The 23,093-nt window shown below is 47.6% G+C and overlaps 2 protein-coding genes across 4 annotated transcripts in view; one reads left to right on the top strand and one right to left on the bottom strand.

The window, feature by feature from the left end:
* Positions 1-8,043, top strand: part of PIGU (phosphatidylinositol glycan anchor biosynthesis class U) — a 90,715-nt gene extending 82,672 nt beyond the window's left edge. For both annotated transcript variants that reach the window (XM_002692442.5, XM_059893022.1), the window contains one exon: positions 7,613-8,043. In XM_002692442.5, the coding sequence (XP_002692488.1) occupies positions 7,613-7,726 (114 nt within the window). In that variant the 3' untranslated portion in view covers positions 7,727-8,043. The remainder of the gene's footprint in view (positions 1-7,612) is intronic.
* Positions 8,044-8,247: 204 nt separating this feature from the next.
* MAP1LC3A (microtubule associated protein 1 light chain 3 alpha) lies at positions 8,248-9,916 on the bottom strand. Of its 2 annotated transcripts, XM_005214696.3 has the most exons (5): positions 9,723-9,916; positions 9,357-9,412; positions 9,166-9,272; positions 8,692-8,861; positions 8,248-8,414 (listed from the first exon to the last, which is right to left on the bottom strand). In XM_005214696.3, the coding sequence occupies exons 1-4, from the start codon at positions 9,760-9,762 to the stop codon at positions 8,699-8,701; spliced, it is 366 nt and encodes a 121-aa protein (XP_005214753.1). In that variant the 5' UTR covers positions 9,763-9,916; the 3' UTR covers positions 8,248-8,414; positions 8,692-8,698. The 2 variants fall into 2 exon arrangements, with proteins under 2 accessions (XP_005214753.1, NP_001039640.1); NM_001046175.1 differs by having other exon boundaries at positions 8,248-8,861; positions 9,723-9,899.
* Between the last annotated feature and the right edge of the window lie 13,177 nt (positions 9,917-23,093).

Here is a 23,093-nt window from a genome sequence, read left to right as displayed (position 1 = left end):
GGGCCTCAGGCAGGCAGGATAGACACTGCAGCCCCAACGTGTCCCTTACTCCCTTGTGATCCCGGGCAAGACCCTTGACCTCTGAGTCTGCTCATCTCTGAGGCTTATAAGCCCTGCCCAGGGTATTGTGACAGTTCCTGAGTGTGTGTATTAGTTGCTCAGTCGTGTCCGATTCTTGCAACCCCATAGACTAGCCCGCCAGACTGCTCTGCCCATGGGATTTCCCAGCAAGAATACTGGAGTGGGTTGCCATTTCCTCTTCCAGGGGATCTTCCCAACCCAGGAATTGAACCCGCATCCCCTGGGTCTCCTGCATTGCAGGCAGGTTCTCCAACTGCTGAGCCACTGATGTGCTAATTGTTAAAGGACCCGGCCCAGGGCAGAGACTCAGGAGTTGGTTTCCTGGTCTCTCCTCACTCCCACCCTGTGGTGGAGCGTGTTCTGACCGTTTCATACCACTTCTGATCTACCCACTCTGTCCTCGGCCGCCTTTTATCAGCTGCTCCATTAAATCTTCATCTTCTGGGACATCCCTGGTGATCCAGTGGTTAGGACTCGGTGCTTTCACTGCCAGGGCCTGGATTTGGTCCCTGGTCAGGAAACTAGTATCCTACAAGCCACTCAGCACGACTGTCTGTCTGTCTGTCTGTAGCTTCATCATGACCCAGAGCTGCCAGTGAGAGGAATGTGGTCTGACTGAGCCCTCATGGGGGCAGGATGCCAACCACATGCTGGGTCTGGGGTCCCACAGCTGGAGCAGATGCCACCCTGTTTAGGGGGAAGCAATGGGAAGTGACTTCACTTCAGGGATCAAGGAACTAAGCGTGGGGGTTGGGGGAAGACTCTGGGGGTGGGAGATGGAGACGTTGCCTCTCCAGGGATGAGAAGGAGCCCTTTGGGAGAAAGATCATCCTAGCCCAGGGGTGGGGCTTGCACAGAAGCACCAAGGTGTGGCCCCGGCTGTGTTTGGGGCTTCGGGGACACGCAGGTGCAGCACAGGGAGAGGGGAGCACTGGAGGCTTCTGAGCGGGCAAGTGAGAGGCTTTCATGGTGTGTGTGTGTGTATGAGAGAGAGTCTGAGTGAGTGTGTGTGTGTGTGTGACCCCTCAGGGGCCAGGAGGATGAGGGAGGGCTTCAAGCAAGAGGGGGCTGAGTTGGAATTCTGAGGGAAATTGGTGGCAACTGGTGGTTGATGGCAAGTGAGGCCAAGGGGCTCAGCTGTGGTCGCTGAGGGCGGCTTTAACAGGCTGCTCCATTAGAGCAGAGCGGCTCCAGCAGCGTGGGTCAGCGTGTGGTGTATGATGCCTGACGGTCTGGGTTTGGAGCCTGCCTCTGACACTTGCTGGTTGTACGACTTTGGTCAAGTTACTTGAAGAACCTTTTGTTTCTTTGTTCTAAGATAGGATAACTATGTACCTACAATGAAGGTTTATTGCAAGAAGTAACTGTTTTAACACGAGTGAAGTGCTTAAATTAATGCCTGAGTATTATCAGCATTCTTATTAATAAGAATAAAATACTGTAATGGCAGCGTTTATCAGCACTGGTGCTTTTCTCCTCCCGGACACTGACCTTTGCAGTTCTAACCACTAACTACCTTAGAAAGCATTCAGTTCCTACATCATGTAATTCTCACTTTCATGTAATAAACTGGAAATCCTGCAACTCGGTTTTTGGGGGTTTTTGTGGCCGTGCTGCTTGGCTTGTGGGATCTCAGTTCTCCTGACCAGGGGTTAAACTCAGGCCACCGCTAGGTCACCAGGGAACTCCCCACAACCAGGTTTTCATACTCCATAAAAACATTTTTCACTTTTGTTTTCACATTAAAGCCATTAAAACATTTTAAAAAACCAAAAGAATGGGTTGCTCTTCAGGTCTCTGGAAGCACAGAGGGACAGAGCAGGGACCAGGGGGCCACGACTGTGAGGAATAAACTAGAGTTATCATTCATTGTACGGACGTGGACAGTGCTGCACAGGGAGGGAGGGGGCAGTGGCTCACACAGGTTCACACAGCCGCCGACTTGGCCAGGCTCCTCTCCCGACTTGCCCTGCTCAGATGGGGCAAAGGGGCGCTGGGTCTGCAGGTACGATGTCAGCTGAATCCCAGGGCCTCAGGGAAATCCCTTCTCCTCAGCCCACATGGAAAGCCTTGAGGTCAAACGAGGCTTTCTCAGCCAGCCTGTGACGTCTGGGGGCTTCCCTCAGAGAGTGCAGAGCCTCTAGGCCAGTGTGTCCCCGACATGCCCTCTCCCTGGGGGCAGAGGCAGGGCACCCACTCAGGACTTCGATCCCAGAAAACCAAGCCAACACGCAGGACTCTGTCCCTCACACCACACTCCCCTGTTGCTTTATTATGAAAAGTTTCACACATACAAACAAAGTTGAAAGATTTAACCTTGAACACCTGTATATCTACCACCTGGACCTCAGCATTACCATTTTCTTATACTTGGGTGATCACAAATGATCCATTTCTCAATCCATCTTATTTCTGTAATGTATTCAAAGTGAAATACAGACATCAGTACATTTCCTGCCAAATATTTCAGCATGTGTATTGTTAACCAGAGCTCAAAACTTATATTTTTCTTATGTGAAATTTACATACAGTGAAAAACACAAATCTTTAAAAAAAACTTTATATTGACATATAGTTGATTTATAATATTGTGTTAATTTCTGCTGTACAGCAAAGTGATTCAGTTATACATATATACATTTTTTTTTCTCGGCTGCTCTGTGGCATGCGGAATCTTAGTTCCCTGACCAGGGGTTGAACCCGTGCCCCTGCAATGGAAGTGTGAGGTCTCAGCTGCTGGACCACCAAAGAAGTCCCTGTCTGTCTTAATGTTCTTTTCCACTGGGCTTATCACAGGATATCGAGTGCAGCTCCCTGTGCTGTGTAGTAGAACCTTGTCATTCCATTCTGTATGGAACAGTTTGCCTCTGCTGGCCGCAAACTCCCACCCAGCCCCTCCCCGCCACCCTCTTGCCAGCGCAAGTCTGCTCTCTGTGTGTTTCTGTTTTGTAGATAAGTCCATATTATCATATTTTAGATTCCACATATAAATGATACATGATACTTGTCTTCTGACTTACTTCATTTAGTATAATGACCTCTAGTTCCATCCGTGTTGCTACAAACGGGCATCATTTAGTTCTTTTTGTTTCGGCCAAGTAGCGCTCTGTTGACTGTGTGTGTTCTGTACCTGTTCATCTACCGATGGCATTTAGGTTTCCACGTCTCGGCTGTTGGGAACGGTGCTGCTGTGGACGTGTACAGTTTTTGAATTATGGTTTTTATTTCTGGATATGTGCCCAGGAGCACAACTGCTGGATCATATGGCAGCTCTGTTTTTAAGTTTTCTGAGGAAGCTCCATAGTGTTTTCCATAGTGGCTGCACCAACTTCCGTTTCCACCAGCAGTATAGGAGGGTTCTCTGTTCTCCACACCCTCTTCAGAACGTTTGTTATTTGTGGACTTCTTAATGGTGGCCATTCTGACCAGTGTGAGGTGATATCTCAGGGTAGTTTTGACTTTCTTTTCTCTAATAGCGACGTTGAGCATCTTTTCATGTGCCTGTTGGCCATCTGTATGTCGTCTTTGGAGAAATGTCTATTTAGTCCTTCTGCTCATTTTTCAGTTGGGTTGCTTTTTGTTGTTGAACTGTATAAGCTGTATATTTTGGAAATTAAGCTGTTGTCAGTCACATCATTGGCAACTATTTTCTCCCATTCTGTAGGTTGTCTCTTCATTTTGTTTGTGGTTTCCTTTGCTGTACAGAAACCTGTAAGCTTGATTAGGTCCCATTTGTCTGTCTTTGCTTCTATTTCTATTCCCTTGGGAGACTGACCTAAGAAAACATTGGCACAATTTATGTCAGAGAATGTTGCCTGTGTTCCAGTTTTATGGTGTCATGTCTGATGTTTAAGTCTTGAAGCTGTTTTGAGTTTATTTTTGTGTATGGTGGGAGGATGTGTTCTTCCTGCTGACTTCATGCAGCTGTCCAGCTTTCCCAACACCCCTTGCTGAAGAGGTTGTCTTTCCCCATTGTATATTCTCACCTCCTGTGTTGAAAATTAATTGACTGTAGGTGTGTGGATTTACTTCTCAGCTTTCTTTTCTGTTGATCCATATCTTCTTTTGTGATAGTATCATGACACTTTGATTACTGTAGCTTTTGTAGTATTATCTGAAGTCTGGGACGGTTATGCCTCCTGCTTTGTTCTCTTTCCTCAAAATTGCTTTGGCAGTTCTGGGTCTTGCATGGTTCCATATAAGTTTTAGGATTATTTGTTCTAGTTCTGTGAAAAATGTCATGGGTAACTTGATAAGGGATCACATTATATCTGTAGATTGTTTTGGGTAGCATGCCATTTTAACAATATTAATTCTTCCAGTTCAACAGCATGAGATATTTTTCCATTTCATCGAGTCATCTTCAATTTCCTTTATTAATGGTAAAACACAAATCTTCATGTACATTTCCTGAAGCCTTCTTTCAGTCAGCAAGATATTTTTGAGGCTCATTCATGTTGTTGCATATAACAATAATACATTGATTTTTAAAATGTGTAAATGTTGGAATAATTTTATAGTGCAGAGAATTTCCATATGCCCCCCACCTAGTCTCCCATGTTAACATAGTGCCACAGTGTGCGCATGCTCAGTTGCTTCAGTCCTGTCCAGCCCTTTGCAACCCTATGCACTGAGCCCACCAGGCTCCTCTGTCCGTGGGGATTCTCTAGGCAAGAATACTGGAGTGGGTTGCCATGCCCTCCTCCGGGGGATCTTCCCCACCCAGGGATCAAACCCATGACTCTTATGTCTCTGGCATTGGCGGGCAGGTTCTTTACTGCTGAGCCACTGGTAGAAGCCCCAGTACCGTGGTATGTTTGTCCAAACCAAGAAACTGACCCTGGTCTGTTACGACGAAGCAAACCCCAGATCTGATGTGAATTTCCCCAGTTTTCCCTTGATGTCTTCGTTTTCCCCCAGGATCAGGCCCGGTACCACACTGCATTAGTAGTCACGTCTCCCCTGTGTCCTCCGCTCATGCTCTCTTTCCTCATTTCCCTTGACACGGACAGTCTTGAGGTATCCTGGCCAGGTATCCCAGAAGAGTGTCCCCTCTGGGTTTGTCTGATGCTTTTCTCATCATGAGGCCACATTTAAGGTTTTTGGAAAGCTCAGGCAGTACACACTGGCCACACTTCATGCTGTTTACCCTTCATCATTTGGTTAGGATAGTGTTTGCCAGGCTTCTCCAGTGCAGAGTTGCTATTTTCTCTTTTCCCTGTTCTTTGGAAGTGAGTCACGAAGTCTAGCCTAAGCTCAGGGGCAGGGGGTGGCGAGTGAGCAAGAATTAAATTCCTCCTCCTAAGGGGAGAGTCTCTATGTATATTATTTGGAATTCTCTTGAAAGGTCCAAAAAGAATTCTCCATTTATTTATTTATTCAGTCATTTATTGACTGATTGATTTTAATTTTTATCACCATAACTTGAATATATAATTTACAAAGTTTAGGCTTATAAGGAAAAAGAATAGCTCTTTAAGGTCTTACAGTTATTTGCTCTGGTACTTCTAGATTACTACTCTTTCTTTTCTTCCAGTTTATATTAAGTTGAATCATATCAAATTGTTAATACTCAACCATTTTTGATCTGCATAAATGGCAGTTTCATATGGTTCAAACTAATAACCTAGTATTTTGACTTCCTATTTGGCCAGTTGATTATGTGTGACATTGGAGTTCTTTTGTTATGAACTGTGACTCTGCACCTGCCGTCATCTGACCTGGCTCAGGGATCAGTCCCCACCAGCTCCAGGTTCTCTTCCCCAGGCACTTGGACCTGGGTGAGAAAGCAACTGCTGGGGGTGAGGACCGCCCTTGCTGTGGTAACTGTGCCCCACAGGCAGTTATGGGACAAGGCCTCAGGGCCTCTGCCCTGACAGCCTCAGCGGCAGGCTTCTGGGCCTTTTACACACTGGGCCCCAGATGTATCGCCTTGCAGGGTGATGACCACCAGTCCAGCTCTCCCAGTACAGCCTTAGGCCAACTAACTCTTGGTGCCTCAGTTTCCTCGTCTGTAAGATGGGTTCCATCAGCCTTCTAGATGAGTTCCTGCGGTGACAGAATGGCAGGTCGTGGTCCTGAGGCCATTGATGGTGTGGGTTCCGAGGGCCTCCTCCAGACCCCTCTGTGCTCTCTTTCTTGCCCACATGTGAGGGAGGCTTTCCAGGACAGGGGCCTGGGGGGTCTGAGGCTGAGACCCCAGGCTCCACCGCCCACCTCTGACTTGCCTTTAGACCCTAGCCAGGTGCTCCTCCAGCTCCAGGCTTACATCTCCCCATCTGTGTTGAGGTGGTTGGTGTGGATAGCCTGAAAAGCTTTTAAGTGCGTGAGAACTGGTGGTGTCTGCAGAGGTGAGCCCCTCTCCCCACATCCATCCTGTTTCAGGCAGCAGAGGTCCTGGGGGCTTAGGATGAATGGAATTGTTAAGACTGCAGGTCCAGGGTTTGGGGGCCTTGGCAAATCCTTGTTCACTTCAGGGCATCAGGGAGAGGAGGTGGTGGACTGAGCTGCTAGGGCCCTCTCAGTTCTGGGGCTGAGAGAGGACAGACAGACCAAGCCAGGCACAGACACCATGATGGCAGAATCACTCTGGACTCTGCCCAGGCCAGAGGAGGAGCTGTGGTCATGAGGCAGTCCCACAGATGAAGGCAGAACTGCAATTTGGATGGGTCTGTGCTGCCATAGAAGTGAATGGTTTCAAGACCCAATCTGGGGTGTGAGGGAGGCTTCCCTGAAGAAGTGATCCTTTCTGAGCCTGAAGGGCAAGCAGGTGTTGACGAGATGAAAGGGAAAGAGAACATTTCAGGCAGAGGAAACAGCAAAGATCCGGCACTGGGAGGGAAGAAGCCAGTGTGGCTGGAGCTGGGTGAGATGGAGCACGGGAGAGGCTGAAGCATACACGCCAGGTGCAAGGCCTTGGCCCCAGAGAGTTTGATCTTCACCCGAAGAGCCATGGAGCGCCTTTACAAGGCCTTAAGCTGGAAAGTAGCATGACCAGATTTGTGTTTTGAAAAGCAACCTCTGCTGCTAGGGTGGGGCAGGCGGGAGGTTTGAGGTCAAGGAAGCCCAGAGAGGAGACTACTGCTGTTCATATGACAGTGGCTTTGTCTGGGGTGATATCTGTGGGGACAGACAGAAACAGAACCAATAGGCTTGGAGGCTTGGTGTGGGGAAGAGACGAGTCTGCTGATTCTGTGGCCTGAATACCTGGATGGAAGATGGGGGAAATAGGTTCCCAATGGGAGAAGCAGGTTTGACAGGGGACACGGCTGGGGTGAAAGGGCCAGTGGGCACCCAGGTGAGATGGAAGGGCACCAGTGTAGAGCTAAGGCCAGGGCTTGGGGTGGAAGACCATGGTGGAGGAGGTAGGGCAACTTCTGAGGGGCCAGTGAGACCCTGCAGGTTCAAGTGTATGCCCTGAGATGGGGGGGTTCCTTGGGCAGCATCTCCCCAACACCTACCTGGCCCCTCAGTGACCCAAGGTTCAGGGGCAGGTATCATGAAGCTTCTCACAACCTCTCTCTCCCCCTAGATCCTACTCATCTCCGATTATTTCTACGCCTTCCTGCGGCGCGAGTACTACCTCACACACGGCCTCTACCTGACCGCCAAGGACGGCACGGAGGCCATGCTTGTGCTCAAGTAGGCCTGGCTGGGCACAAGGCTGCACAGACTTCTGGGGTGAAAGGGCCAGCAGCTGGGCCAAGCCCTCTAACCAGAGTTGCCAGTAGGCAAGACCAAGGGCAGATGAGGTTTGAGTCCAAGGTGACGACTACCAGTGAGGAGCCAAGGCCAGTAGCAAGGTCCGTGGGGAAGTCACCAGGAGCATCTCCCCTTGGATCGCCCACTTTGTGGCTCTGCATACCAAGGAGCCCTCCCTCCCAAGCAGGAAAGGGGATGAAGCAGGTGAGCAGGGTTTGTTAGGTTGTGGCTAATTAATAAATGTTTTTTGTTACAAACACATCTACCTGGAACCACACTGCACTCTTGGAAGGGGTGGGCATGACCCATAATACTGCTGTGGGGCACTACACACAGGTGTGGGTTTCCTGAGAGAGCTGAGTCCACAGAACATAGGTCTGTGTGCAGGCCAGCCAAAAATGGTGTGGGGCAGTCCTCTCCCCACCCCCCAGCCCTTCCCAGTCCCCAAGCAGCTGGAGGCAGAGGGCCAGGCAGGCCTGAGCAATCTTTATTCTGCAGAGGGACAGTGACCACAGATCCATACACCACATCAAGACCAGGTGAGCCCAGGGCCAGTCCTTTAGGGGTGGGCAGGTCCAGGCAGGGGCAGCGCCTCAGGTCAGGGAGGGGCAGATGGGCAGACAGGCAGGGGCCTAAAAAAAAAAGACAAACCACACAGAGCAGGGGTGCTGGGGGCTGCTCCCCACTCTCCCCAATCCCAGCCAGCACCCAGAAGATCAACCCCCTAACATGACTGGGCCAGGATCCACCCAGGGGCAGAGGAGGTGCAGTTGGTACCCCCTGGCTAGGAGGTGGCACCTCTGCCCCACCCACCAGGGGCAGGAGCAGAGGCAGCTCAGTTCAGGTGTGAGGAGCTCCCTGGGCAGAGCCTGACAGGGCCCCCCCATGCCCAAGCCAACCCCCCCCTACTGCTGGCTCAGAAGCCGAAGGTTTCCTGGGAGGCGTAGACCATGTAGAGGAAGCCATCCTCGTCCTTCTCCTGCTCGTAGATGTCCGCGATGGGCGTGGACACGCTCACCATGCTGTGCTGGTTCACCAGCAGGAAGAAGGCCTGAGTGGGGTTGAGCTGCAGGCGGCGCCTGAGGGGGGCGGGAGGCAAGCACACTGTGAGGGGCCTGGATGTTAGGGAGCGCAGCCTGAACCCCTCCCCAAAATGACCCTGATCCTCCATTTCACACCCATCCCAGGCCCTTCTAGAGGCAGTTACCTCTGACTGGACACTGACCCCAGCCTTGACCTTGACCTTTCCCAACCTCCCCAGAACAGGGACCCAGCTCCCGGTCCCATACCCCACCTCCACCCCTTCCTTCACCGCAAGACCCAGCGCCCTGCCTGATCCCAGCAGAACCCAAGTCCCCCCTCTGACAGCTGCTGCCCGCGCACCGGATGATTTTGACCAACTCGCTCATGTTGACATGGTCCGGGACCAGGAACTTGGTCTTGTCCAGGACCGGCAGCTGCTTCTCACCCTTGTAGCGCTCGATTATCACCTGGGAGCCGGGTGGGACGGGGGACGTGTAAGCCCGAGTTGGGGCCTGGGTCGGGCCGGGATGGGAGGGGGCGGAGGGACTCACCGGGATTTTGCTGGGGTGCTGCTCGCGGATCTGCTGCACCTCTTTACAGCGGTCGGCTACGGACAACGGGCGGGTATGAGGCCGGGCCGAGGTTCCGCCCCGCGGGTACCCGAGGGGCGGCCCCGACCCCGCCCCGCCTCCTCGAAGCTCCCGCCCCCGAGGGCCGTCGGGCCCCGCGGCCCAGGCACAACACAGAGATGGGAGGCAGAGGCCCCGGCCCAGGCCCGAGCCGGCTTCCCAGCCCGGGGGTCCAGCCCGAGCCTGACGTCACGGAGCTGACGTCACCTGCGGCAGTCGGGTCTGTCGGCCAACACCCCCAACCCCCACACCCCAACCCGCGCTCGCAGATCGCCCGCTGGGCCTCACCAAAGCTTCGCCGCTGCTTGAAAGGCCGGTCTGAGGGCATCGCGCCGGCCCGGCGGGGCGCGCAGGCCGGACCTCCGGGGCGCGCGACGCAGGGATGTGGCTGCGGTCCGGGGGCTCCGGGGGCTCCGCGCCTCGCGCACAAGGGCTCCGGGGCTCGCGCTGAGCCCGGCGGCGTCGGCTCGGGGAGGTAACTCGCCCGGGTGACGTCAGGTCACAACATTCCTTAAAGGGGAGGCCGGCGCGCCGCTCCCATTGGGCCGACGCAAAATCTACCCGCCCGGACCCGTGACGTCACGGCGCAGAGAGCCTGTGTTCCCGGCCCCGCGCCGCGAAGGGGCGGGGGCTCCCAGGGCGCGTCACAGTCCTGTGACGTCACAGCCTGCGCAGGGGCGGGCGCGGAGGGGCGCCGTCTCCCTAAGGCCGGGTCTGAGGGGAGGCTGCAAATCCTGCGAGGCCAACGCGGTTGGGGGAGCAGACTCGGAGCTCCATCGGCGGGAGGGGCGGGGCCGGGCTGCGGCACAGCATCCTTCTGCTGTCCCCACCGTCACTGTGTCATCTGACAGCGCTCACAGCCTGTTCCGTCCTGGGACGGTAGGAGGCACTGGGGATGACAGCACTAAAACACACGGCCTTGGCTTTGTGGCGTTCTCGGTTAGAGAAAGATAAAGGTGGTCGGGGTGGGGGATTGACACATGAGACACTTGGAGCAAGACACTACAAAGGAGCTTGAAAGTTTTACATGGAATTTCTAGAATTGAAAAACAGCGCTATTAAAGTCAAGTTCTCAAAGGATGAGGCAAGAAAGCCTATTAGATACAGCAGAAGAGAAAATCACTGAACTGGATGGAAGAGCAGAAGCAATGAGGAGAAAACAAGCCAGATGGAACATATAAAAGAGGAAGGGACAGGAATGGTAAAGTGAGAACTCGGGTCCAGTCAGCATTCCAGGAGAGAAGAGAATGTGCGAGAGGCAATTCCTGAACAACTTCCAAAATTGATTAAAGATGAGGAGCCTCACCTAAAATCCAGAACAGAATAAATAAAAATAAATCTCATCTAAACACTTTGTTCCATCCCTGGGTCAGGAAGATCCGCTGGAGAAGGAAATGGCAATCCATTCCAGTACTGTTGCCTGGAAAATCCCATGGACAGAGGAGCCTGGTAGGCTACAGTCCATGGGGTCGCAAAGAGTCGGACACGACTGAGCGACTTCACTTTAAATACTTTGTAGTGAATTTGCAGAACTCTAAAGGGAAGAAATTAGAAAAATGGCAAGTAACTAAACTGATAAGCATGGAAGTCTATCTGAACAAGCACTTGCCATAGAACATGAATGGTGACAGTTTGTGGAGAGCAGAGCAAGGAGCAGGACATGATCACAGGTAGGACTGAAGAGGGTGGTCAGAATTTAAGTGTTCTGAGAAGCTTCATTTATTTGAGAAGAGGAGGATAAAGATAATTAGTAATTACCTGGCTTTGTAAAGTCAAGTATGTATTTCCAAACACTTCAGAAGGTAAATAGTATTTCCAAACACTAAAATAGAAAGTAACGAAATATAGAAATGATCCCTGAAAGTATAGTCTTAAGACTAAAGACATTATTAGTGATGAAGAGGGTCAACACATAATGATGGAAAGAATAATTTTCTAAGGAGATAGAACAATTCCAAACGTGTGTTAGAGGTTAAAAAAAAAAGGCTGAAAGAATACGAAGCAAAAGTGACAGGATACAAGGAGATATGGCCATATCCTTCATCACAGTGGGCGATTTAAGACCTTGTTCAGTAACTGATAGACCAGTCGAAGAAGGATACAGAAGATTTTAATACTATTAATAATTCTGGTAGAAACTTGAACCCAATATATTACTTTCAGGCACACAGGAATCATTTATCTTAAAAAATGACCTGATTACTAGGCCCCAAGACAAATCTCAATAGATATCAAATAATCAATTTTATACAGACCATGTTCTCTGACCACAAACAAGAGCAGAGTAAACTCTAGGTCTTCACAGATATTTAAAACACTTATAGAAAACTCTTAAAGATGAAATCATATGGAAATGAAAATTACTTGGGTCAAAATAAAAATGAGAATGCATATAAAAACTCCAGGTTGAGGGTATGGGGAACTAAAGCAGAATTTAAAAGATCTTTATTAGTGATATTAGGTAAAAAGAAATATGGAAAATTTATGAGCAGAGTGTCAAAGAATTTTAGAATGCAGTAAGTGTAAACCCAAAGAAAGTGGAAGATAATGAAGAGCAGAAATTGAAGAAATAGAAAACAGAAACACTAATATGGGCCACAAAACAAAGCTGGATCCTTCAAAAGACCAATAAAATAATGTGCAAAAGGGCTTCCCAGTAGTTCAGACGGTAAAGAATCTGCCTGCGATGCAGGAAACCCAGGTTCGATCCCTGGGTTGGGATGATCCCCTGGAGAAGGGAATGGCAACCCACTCCAGTATTCTTGCCTGGAGAATTCCATGGACAGACCATGAGGTCAAAAAGAGTCGGACACGACTGAGCAACTAACAAAATGTACAAAAGGGATATAACAGCAAAAATGACAAAATAAGATTATAAACTTTATACCAATACATTAAAAAATTAGAATAAATGGACAGTTTTCTAGAAAAAAGATAGTTTGCCAATACCAATTTAAAAAGAAGTAGACAACCAAGTAGCCATATACAAAAAATGAGTCCAGATGGTTTTCTAGTTCTCCCAACATAAAAATAAAAAAACTCAAACTTGTGTCAAATATTATACTTAACGGTAAAACACCATGCTCCATGGTAAATGTTAAGCATTATTCTCTTTAGAGACAGGAACAAAATTTTGAATCATATCATTGAACAAAATGTAATATTGCTTGGAGGGCCCAGCCAGAGCATCAAGACAAGAAAGGAGCAAAACTATCATCCATAGCCAGAAAACCCAAAGGAATCTACAAACAATGAAAGACTGCTAACTACTATAGTCTAGAAACATACAATACTAAGTTTTAGGGTAGTACAGGAAAATGAGAGCTCTTTACACTGCTGATGAGAAGTGTAAATCATTTCCGCTTCACTGGAGAGCAATTTGACAAAATCTGCCCACACTGAAGATGCTCATATCCTGCAGTCCAGATGTACACGTGAGCCCAAAGAGACACAGTTAGGTGTGTTTGTTGGAACATTCTCCTAATGGCTAAAAAAGGGGGCAGGCACCTGAATGTCTAATCATTAAGTATCCTGTGTAACAGAACAACAGAATGTTCCTGTAGTGAAAGAGGGAGAGACAGGGTCGGCCATCAGATATTTTCAACTTTGCAGGCCGTATGGTCTCTGGAAGCCATGCGGTTCTGTTGGAGTGCAGAAACAGGCCTAAACAATCTGAATGGCCATGGCTGTGTCCCAGTAATGTTTTATTTGCTAAAACAGACAAAATTTGGCCTGAGGGCTGTAGTTTGCTGACTCTTGATCTAGAGCTGTGTGTCAAAGTGGACACATCCCACATACACAAAGTTGCAGGAGATTGTGATGAGAACCATTAAGAGCAGCTGGAAGAATTAGGTCGGCCATGGCCTTGAGGAAGTGGCTACACCTTTCTTTTGTCAGGCTAAGCCTTTGGGATAACCCATTCTCAAATCCCAAGGTCTCTGCTCCATCTTCCTCCTACCTGGTCAGTCAGCAGCAGGCTGACACCCCCTCCACCAGTCCTCTGGTCACTCTCCTCACTGCTTGTCTCTGCATCTTCCCTGAATCCAAAGGCCTGGCATGTGTTATGTCTCTAGATGGAAGTCTAGCAGACATCTCAGACTTGACCTACTCAAGATGAACCCATCATCTTCCCCAAAATAGACTCTAATTGTGATCTTCCCTGACTCCATCTGTCATCTTTGACTCCTTTCTTTCCCACACCTCCTCATCCTATCTATGCCCACAACCTTGTAGTTCTACATTCAGAGTAGCTCCAGAATCTTACCACTTCTTTCCGCTTCCACTCCTGCCACTCAAGTCAGAGCCATCATCACCTCTTGCCTGTCTTCTTCCATGTTTCCTCCCTGGTCTCCTTGCTTTGGCCTTGCCCACTTGAGACTGGTCTCACTACAATGACAAGAATCATCATGGGCACACAGGTGTTGGATCAGGTTATTCCTACACCCCAATCGTTAGAAATCAAAGGCTGAACAGTTAGCCCGTGAGGCCTGTAGGATCTTCCTCCCTGTTGCTTCTCTAGGTTTATCTACCTCACTCTTGCCCTCTTGGCCTCAACTGCACTGGCGGCCTTCTATCACAATTCTGGGAATCCCCCAGGACATTTCTGCACTTACTGGTCTCTGCCTGGAGCGCTCATTTCCAAGGTCTCCTCAAGGGAAGCCTTCCTGAATGATCTTACTGAATATTGCAGTTCCCACCCCAGTGACTATCCTCCCTCCTAGTACTTGCTTAATTTTCCCCAGAGCAGTTATCACCTTCTAATATATGTTTTTCTAACCATTTTATGATGAAAAATTTCAAGCAAATAGAACACCTGAAATAACTGTTCAATGACCTCCCATATTCTCACCAGGTACATTCTACATCTAACACTTAGTTCATTACTATCTGTCCATCCATCCATTTTTCTTTTTTTTTTTTAATTTTATCTTTTTGATGTATTTCAGTAAGTTGCAATTCAACATCCATTGATGATAAAAATCTCAACCAAGTGGGTACAGAGGGACCATACCTCAGTGTAATAAAGATCATATATGACTAGCCCTTAGCTAACATCATACTCAAAGCTGAAAACTTTTCCTCTAAAATCAGGAACAAGACAAGCACATTCCCACTCTCACTGCATTTATTCAACATAGTATTGGAAGTCCTAGCCAGAGATTATGCAATAAAAATAAATGAAAGCTATTCAAATCACAAAGAAAAAAGTAAAACTGTCACTCTTTGGAGATGACATGGTATTATACATACAAAATACGAAAGATGCCACCAAAAAACTGTTAGAAAGAATAAACAAATTCAGTAAAGTTGCAGGATACAAAATCAATATATAAAAATCTGTTGCATTTCTAATATACTAAAATGAATTATCAGAAAGAGAAATTAAGAATAAGAAAACAGTTCCATTTAAACTTGCATCAAAAAGGATGAATTACATTGGCGTTAAATTTAAGGAGGTGAAAGACCTGTACCCTGAAAATTAGAAGACACTAATGAAGGAAACTGAAGACCCAATAAATGGAAAGACATGCTGTGCTCATTAGGACCGGGAGAGTTAATACTGTTAAAATGTGTATACTACCCAAAGCAATCTACAGACTCAATGCAAGCCCTATTAAAACTACCATGGCCTTTTTCACAGAAATAGAACAAAAGACTATGAATAGCCAAAGCAATTTGAAAAAGAAAACGGGACACATCACACTCCTTGATTTCAAACTACATTACAAAGCTATAATAAAATAGTATCACATAAATCAATGGAACAAAATAGCCCAGAAATAAACCAATGCTTACTTATCTAGTCAACTTACCTACAAAGAAACCAAGAATACACAGTGGACAAAGGACAGTCTTCCTGGGGCAACTGGACAGCCACGTGCACAAGAATGACACCAGACACAAAAATCAACTCAGAATAAAGACTGGACTGTAATTCCTGAAACCATAAAACTCCTAGAAGACAACATAGATGGTAAGGTCCTTGACATCAGTTTTGGTGATGATTTTCTTTTTCGGCTATGCTGCATGGCATGTGGGATCTTAGTTCCCCTACCAGGGACTGAGTCCACGCCCTCTGCACTGGAAACATGGAGTCTTAGCCGCAGGACAGCCAGAGAAGTCCCTGTGGCAATGATTTTTTGGAATTGACACCAAAAGCAAAGTCGACAGAAGCAAAAATAAACAGCTGGGACTATATCAAACTTAAAAGCACTGTACATCAACAAAATGAAAAGAAACCTACCAAATAGGAGAAAATTTATACAATAAATTTTAGGTGTTTTGGATATAAAGGGTTTCTATCCAAAATATGTACATAATTCCTATGACTCAACAGTAACAAGCAATCCAATTAAAAAAATGGGCAGAGGACCTGAGTAGACATTTTTTTCCAAAAAAGATGTACAGATGGCCAACACATACATGATAAGGTGCTTGTATCACTGATCATCTGCTGCTGCTGCTAAGTCGCTTCAGTCGTGTCCGACTCTGTGTGACCCCATAGACGGCAACCCACCAGGCTCCCTGTCCCTGGGATTCTCCAGGCAAGAACACTGGAGTGGGTTGCCATTTCCTTCTTCAATGCATGAAAGTGAAAAGTGAAAGTGAAGTCTCTCAGTCGTGTCCGACCCTCAGCGACCCCATGGACTGCAGCCTACCAGGCTCCTCCGTCCATGGGATTTCCCAGGCAGGAGTACTGGAGTGGGGTGCCATCGCCTTCTTCGCACTAATCATCAGGGAAATGCAAATCAAAACCATGGAGATGGCAGCTCACAACTGTTAGAACGGCTATTCTCAAGACAAGAATTACCAAGTGTTGGTGAGGATGTGAAAAAAAGAGAAGCCTTGTGCACTGTTGGTGGGAAAGTAAATTGGTCCCAACAACTATGGAAAACACCGTGGAGGCTCCTCAAAAAACAAAAAGTAGAACTATCACATGATCCAGCAATTCCACTTCTGAGTATTTATCCAAAGAAAGTAGAATCACTATCTTGAAAAGATAAAAGTACCCCTTATGTTCACTGCAGGCTTCCCAGGGGGCTTGGTGGTAAAGAATCTGCTTGCCAAGTAGGAGACACGGGTTCAATCCCTGGGTTGGGAAAATCCCCTGAGAAGGAAATGGCAACCCACTCCATTATTCTTGCCTGGGAAATCCCATGGATAGAGGATCCTGGTGGGCTACAGGCCATGGGGTCGCCCCAGAGTTGGACACGACTGAATGACCAAACAACAGCGCTCACTGCAGCACTGTTTACAGTAGCCAAGATATGGATACACCTAAGTGTCCATCAACAGATACAGATAAAGAAAGTATGGCATCTATACATACGCACAAAAAATGGAAAATATTCCATTATTCAGTCATAAAAAAGGAAGGAAATCTTGTCATTTTTGACAACATGGATGGACCATAATTTCACTTCTGTGTGAAATCCAAAAGCAAGAAAGGGGCTTCCCTGGTGGTCCAGTGGTTAGGAATCCACCTAGCACCGCAGGGGACACACGCTCAATCCCTGGTAGGGGAACTAAGATCCCACTTGCCGAGGAGCCACTGAGCCCATGCGCCACAAGTACTGCGCCCACGCACCACAACTAGAGAGCTTATGCACCACAAGGAAAGATTCTCCTGACCCAAGGAAGATCCTGCATGCCACAGCTGAGACCGGAAGCAGCCAAATAAACATTTTTTTTTTTTAATGAAAAGCAAGGAAATAAAGGGAATTCCCTGGCAGTCCAGTGGCAAGGACTCTGCGCTCTCACTGCTAAGGGCCCAGCTTTGATCCCTGGTCAGGAAGCTAAAATCCTGCAAGCCATGAGGTGTGGAGGAAAAAAAACACCAAGTAAATAAAACAGAAAAACAGATTCATAGATACTGAGAACAGAGCAGATAGGTGGTAGCCAGAGGTTAGGGATGGTTAAAATAAACATAAAAGTCATGGGGATATAATGTACAGCGTGGTGACTATTGAAGGCAGGAGAAGGGGCAGCAGAGGATGAGATGGTTGGATGGCATCACTGACTGGATGGACATCAAACACTGACTCAAGCAAACTCCTGAAGATAGTGAAGGACAGGGAAGCCTGGGGTGCAACAGTCCAGCAGAGTCAGACACGACTGAGCGACGGAACAACAATGGAGACTGTGGTTAATAATACTGTATACTTGAAATTTCCTCAAAGAGTAGACCTTAAAGTTCCCGTGACAAGAAAAAAAATTCTGTAACTATGTATGGTGATAGATGTTAACTCGACTGTGCTGATCATTCCCAATGTACAAATATTGAATCAGGCTGCACACCTGGAACTAACACAGTGTCCCATTTTAGATTCCTGTCAATGAAATGTGAGAGTTCCAATCGCTCTGCTTCCTTCTTGATATCTGGTGTTGCCAGTTTTTTAAATTTTGCCATTATGATGGTCATGTAGTAATAGCTCATTGTGGGCTTAAATTTAATATGCTATATAATTTTACAAATGTATTTTATTTCTCTTTCCCACTAATATGTAAGCCCCTTAAGGGCAGCATTTCCTACATATTTGGCCCCTGCTCTCTCCTGGCCCCTAGACAGAATATAGCACATGGCACATGCTTAGTAAATACCTGTTGGGTGGGGACCTCTCCTCTGAGCACCCACTGTGTCATCTCTCCGAGACACGTCCTATCTAAGGGGTGGTCTCCCACCCACACCAGGAGCAGAGCCTGAGTCTGGGCTGAGCACTGATGCTGGGCACTCAGGGCTCAGAGAAGACTGGTGAGCAAACAGTGTCAGCTCTGGGCAGTGCCTCTTCTGTGCTGTCGTGTCGTTTCTGCCTGGGACTCATGGGCCTGAGGAACGGCAGAGCTGGCCTTGGCTGTCACGTGAGGGTGGAACAACCCCTGGTCTGGTTGGCCACCAGTTACGTTATGACCCGGCAGGTTCCTTCTCTGAGCCTCTGTTTGTTCCTTTACTCAACAGCAGACAGATCTGGGTTTAAAGTAGTTTTATTACTTATAGCATAACTTGGAACAAAATCTTTTTTTCTTTTTTCCCTCTTTTGGGAGATCTTAACTTAATCTTGCAACTCTTCTGTTGCATTTATTCCCTTCATATTTTTTTTATCTTTCTAAAGTTCTTACGATATTTTTGTTTTAGCCTCCTATACTCTTAACCAGGGCATGAAGGACTATGCCAGAGGTTCTCAACCCTAGCTGTATGTCACAAAAACCCAAGGAGCTTTTACAAACTGAGCTTACTCTCAGGGATTATGATTAAATCGGCCTAGGGTGGGGCCCAAGCATAGCTTGGTTTTTGTTTTGCAATTGGCCGTCTCATCTTCACTAGAAATAAGCTCTTGCCACTGTCTCCTTTATGTCTAGCCTGGGACCTAGTGCATAGCAGGCATTCACTAGTAACTGAATGAACAAAGCACTCTTTTGCAAAGGGAGTTTGCAAAATAAAAACAAGTTTTAGGTAGTCTGCTGTTTTTGCTCATGATATTTTTCCTAAATATATACGAAAACCTATTACCTGAAAGCCAAAAAACAATCTTGCGTGTCAAAACAGTGCTTAAGCCCAGAGAATTAAAAATGATGAAATTCCCTATTCCATCTCACCTTTAGGCAAGTCTTCAACAACATACATCTTGTGAACGAGGATGTTAAAATGGGATTATTTTCATCTCAGTTTCTGCTGAGACCCCAAGGCAATACTTGCCATATGCCAGGAGGGGAACAGGACGAACGCAAGACTGCAAGACAAAGCAGCCCACAGTGAATTCACACTTCCGCCTGATCTTATCCCACCAAAGAGCTAGAAATCCGAGGACAATTTTTAGAAGCTGTGGAATTTGCTGGAGTCTCACCACGGATGGAGGGAGGTGGGAGGGTGATTCTGCTTAACCTTGAATCAACAGAGGGGGCGTGTGCGGAGAGGACCCTGAGAACCAGGAGTCTAAAGGAAAGTTACAGGGGGCCAGCCAGAGAGAATGCATTATCCAAGTAAGGGAATGGAAGGTTGGGCCTGCAGGATGGAAGGTAACGGGGCTGGGGGGACAAGAGCCAGAGTTTTGAAAACATGTTAATGTACGGCAAAACCAATACAATATTGTAAAAAAAAAAAAAAAATTAAAAAAAAAAAAAAAAACCGAGTAGAATGCACTGGAAGCACAAGCATCAGCTTTGAACACACACCAGGCTCCGAGAGGAAGAAGCCAGTTTACAATACTGATAAAGCATGAACTTTCCTCATCTCACTCCCTTCTTTGCAAATAAGACAGTACAAGGTGGGGAAATAGGCCACAGTCAAGCACTTGCTGTTCCCTCCACTGCCAGGGGCAAGGCTGGCAGCGCACCCAGCCTGAGGAAGGGGCAGCTTCTATCCCAAACACCTTTTAGTCATTTTGTTACACTGGACCGGACACATCATCTGCTGACGGGGGAAGCCCGGGACTTGCCCTATGTTCCATCCAGGGGCCGGGGAAGAGCAAGCCCCAGGGAATAAAGTTAAAGGCCTGGGAGACCCAGGTAAAGGTGCCCTTTGATCCAGCTGGGCTTGTTTAACATAATGGTAGGCCCAGTTCTTTGAATGTGTTTGTGTTATTTTCTTAATTGAATATGATTCATCAGTTTAAGCTCACCCTGGATTTCGTCTACCAATTTGATGTACCTGCCAATTTAATGATTTCTACCTATCGAATGACTTCTATCAAATCTTCAAATTTAATGATTTGATCTTTGCTGCAATGATCCAATTCATGAGATCTCCATTTCTTTGTTCTTTTTTGGGTAATTCATGAGAACTTGGATTTGGTGCAGAAAGATGATTTAGGATTCTCAATGAAAAAATGCACAAAAAGAACAGTTGGGTTTGAGTCAAATATACGAAAAGGGAGAAAAACTGTAATTCCTGGAGTGTTTTTAGGACTCATTTCTGAAGAAAAGGCAATACCAGCTCAGAGAGAAATATCCGAATTCCAGAACAGCAGCAGGGGCTGAGGAAAGATAAATGGTGAAGGGAGGCCACCACTTACCTGAACTGCAGGCCCCGTTTGGGGAGCCCAGCGACAGCATGGAGGGTGAAGATCACACCTGAAGGCAATCAGACAGGGGCCGCCTCTGGTGAGTAGAGGTGGAGATGGCCTGGGCAGCAGCAGGAGAGAGATTTTAGGGTGGAAGTGATCTCGAAGGGCTTGGGGGCGGGGGCTGGACTGACAGGTGCAAGCATTTGTTACTTCAGTGGTAAACTTGAGGTCTCTGCATTTCACTGTACGCAAATCTTACCGACTCTCCAAAAAGGGCAAACACACTAGTTAATGACACGCACGTGTAGTGTTCAGGAGCGTGCACTGCCTGCAGCTGTACTTCAAAATCTGGAGAAGGCGATGGCACCCAACTCCAGCATTCTTGCCTGGAGAATCCTGCGGATGGAGGAGCCTGGTGGGCTGCAGTCCATGGGGTCCGAAAGAGTTGGACACGACTGAGCGACTTCACTTTGACTTTTCACTTTCATGCATTGCAGAAGGAAATGGCAACCCACTCCAGTGTTCTTGCCTGGAGAGTCCCAGGGACGGGGGATCCTGGTGGGCTGCCGTCTATGGGGTCGCACAGAGTCGGACACGACTGAAGTGACTTAGCAGCAGCAGCAGTACTTCGAAATGCACCCAAAAACTCAACAGATGGATGGATAGAGGGAGCAATGGCTGGTTATGTGATAAACACAGCAAAATGTTACTTGTAGCAATTATAGAATTAAATAGAGAATATAAAATTATTTCAACTTCTCTAAGAATATTCAGGACTTCCTTCATGGTCCAGTGGTTAAGAGTCTGTGCTCCCACTGCAGGAGGTGTGGGTTCGATCCCTGGTTGGGGAACTAAGATCCTGCATGCTGCTTCATGCAGTCAAAAAACAGTTTTTTCTTCCCCATAATGCTGGGAACAGAAACACCCTGTTATTTGGGCAAATATACTTCTGAAACCCAGAAGCCATGCTCCTCCAGTGTCAGTTTCTAACCTTAGCGGTTATTTTATTCCCGTACACTTACTACTTTTAAGTACAGAAAACACTAGGGTACTTGCATGTGTTATAGCATTATTTAGTGGAATGAATCCAAGGCAAGCTTCCCAGGTGGGCTCCACTGCCCAGGGGATTAGGAGGTGGAGCATCATTATGTTCATAGACCATCTGGTTTTCCACAAAGCCAGAGGGAGCCCAAACTTTCCTCGGAGCCTGGAGGGAAGTTTTATGATGGTGAATTTTAAGGCAAACAAGAGGGAGCGGTCGGGGAACTAAATGCAGGGAGGAGGGCCAGGTCCCCAAACCATTTCCAAACTCCTGCCCTGGAGCCAGACCTCCTATAATCCTGTAATAGAAACCTGACCTCCCCTCTGGGGTAATTTGTCAATCAGACCATCTTCCCCTGCTACTCTTTTTGAAGAAACTCAAGATAGAAGGACAGGAGAACCTTAGATTTGAATCCAAGTCTCAATAGCCTCTGAGAACAAAGACAATGGTGGTCACATCGCACTTCCTCTCGAGCCCTGATCAGTGTCGTCTGTGATCACTGCCTCCCGGCCCACAGTGACAGGGCGAGCACGCAGTGACTGCCCAGAGGATCAGGTGTGCTTGAAGATTTGGGGGAAAGTATTTAAAAGGATTATTCCTATACTAAGACAAACAGATTATGAAGTGCAAAGTTCTTATGATCTTCCACTAGAACAGATTTTGAAGAAATTTTGCTGAGCCCTTATAAACTACACCTCCAGGCTCCCAAGGGTACACTCCCCTGGGAGTGCTCTGTGAAGGAAACTTCACTGGAAATTGAGCAAAGCATTTTTGTTGGGTGGACACACACTGGAGATGGAGGTTACTGCTGGGGAAGGGAGCAGGACAAGGGGGGGAAAGCTTTATAGTTGAAACCTTTTACTTCTGTCAGCCAGTGGTAGTCATCTTAGTCGTGTTTGACTCTCTGTGACCCCATGGGCGGTAGCCCACCATCCTTTGTAGATGGAATTCTCCAGGCAAGAATACTGGAGTGGGTTGCCATTCCCTTCTCTCAGGGGATCTTCCCCACCTAGGGATCCAACCCACGTCTCCTGCATTGCAGGGGGATTTTTATCATCTGAGCCACCAGGGAAGCCCTTTTCCTCTGTAACAAGAAACAAAGACAAAAACAAACCCTAACAAAAATACAGTTTCTGGAGGGAAAAACCCCAGAGTGCTGCTGGGTGACCAGTGGCCTACAGCTTGGCTTCATTGAGTGGTGAACGCACCCCCAACCCCATTCCGCGCCTTAAGGGAAGGCAGATGCTTACTCAGGGTGAGCACATGGGTGAACCAGACCACTTAGGATTTCTAGGGAAGGCAATATGGAAACAGCAGAGCTGCTGGAGTCAGAGGCCTGTGCTCCGTCCATGAGATCTCAGGCAAGCCATTCCAGAGAACCCAACTTCCTCACCGTTAAGATGCTGTACCACCCCATCTGCAGCAAACTACGAAGGTGACATGAGCCACACCTGGCATCAACAGATTTCGTTCTCCTTTCCCTAGTGAAGCGCAGTCGGAAAAAAAATCTTTCAAAACACTGATGGGCGTGGGAAACGATAAAAAGGATGGCGAGGGACAAGAGGCCCAGAAACCAGGACACCAGTTATAAACCGTGTCCGGCTCAGCAAGTGTGGC

The sequence above is a fragment of the Bos taurus genome, chromosome 13 (assembly GCF_002263795.3).
Source record: "Bos taurus isolate L1 Dominette 01449 registration number 42190680 breed Hereford chromosome 13, ARS-UCD2.0, whole genome shotgun sequence".
Classification (NCBI taxonomy): Eukaryota; Metazoa; Chordata; class Mammalia; order Artiodactyla; family Bovidae; genus Bos; species Bos taurus.
The sequence above is the reverse complement of the archived record's forward strand: the minus strand, read 5'-3'. Positions and strand labels throughout refer to the sequence as shown.

Bases quoted from the DNA above. Each gene is read 5' to 3' on its own strand.
- MAP1LC3A (XM_005214696.3), bottom strand. From the start codon at position 9,762: ATGCCCTCAGACCGGCCTTTCAAGCAGCGGCGAAGCTTTG. The intron at 9,413-9,722 runs GTGAGGCCCAGC...CGTTGTCCGTAG, and splicing joins CAAGCAGCGGCGAAGCTTTG to CCGACCGCTGTAAAGAGGTG. The intron at 8,862-9,165 runs GTGCGCGGGCAG...CGCCCCCCTCAG, and splicing joins GAGTTGGTCAAAATCATCCG to GCGCCGCCTGCAGCTCAACC.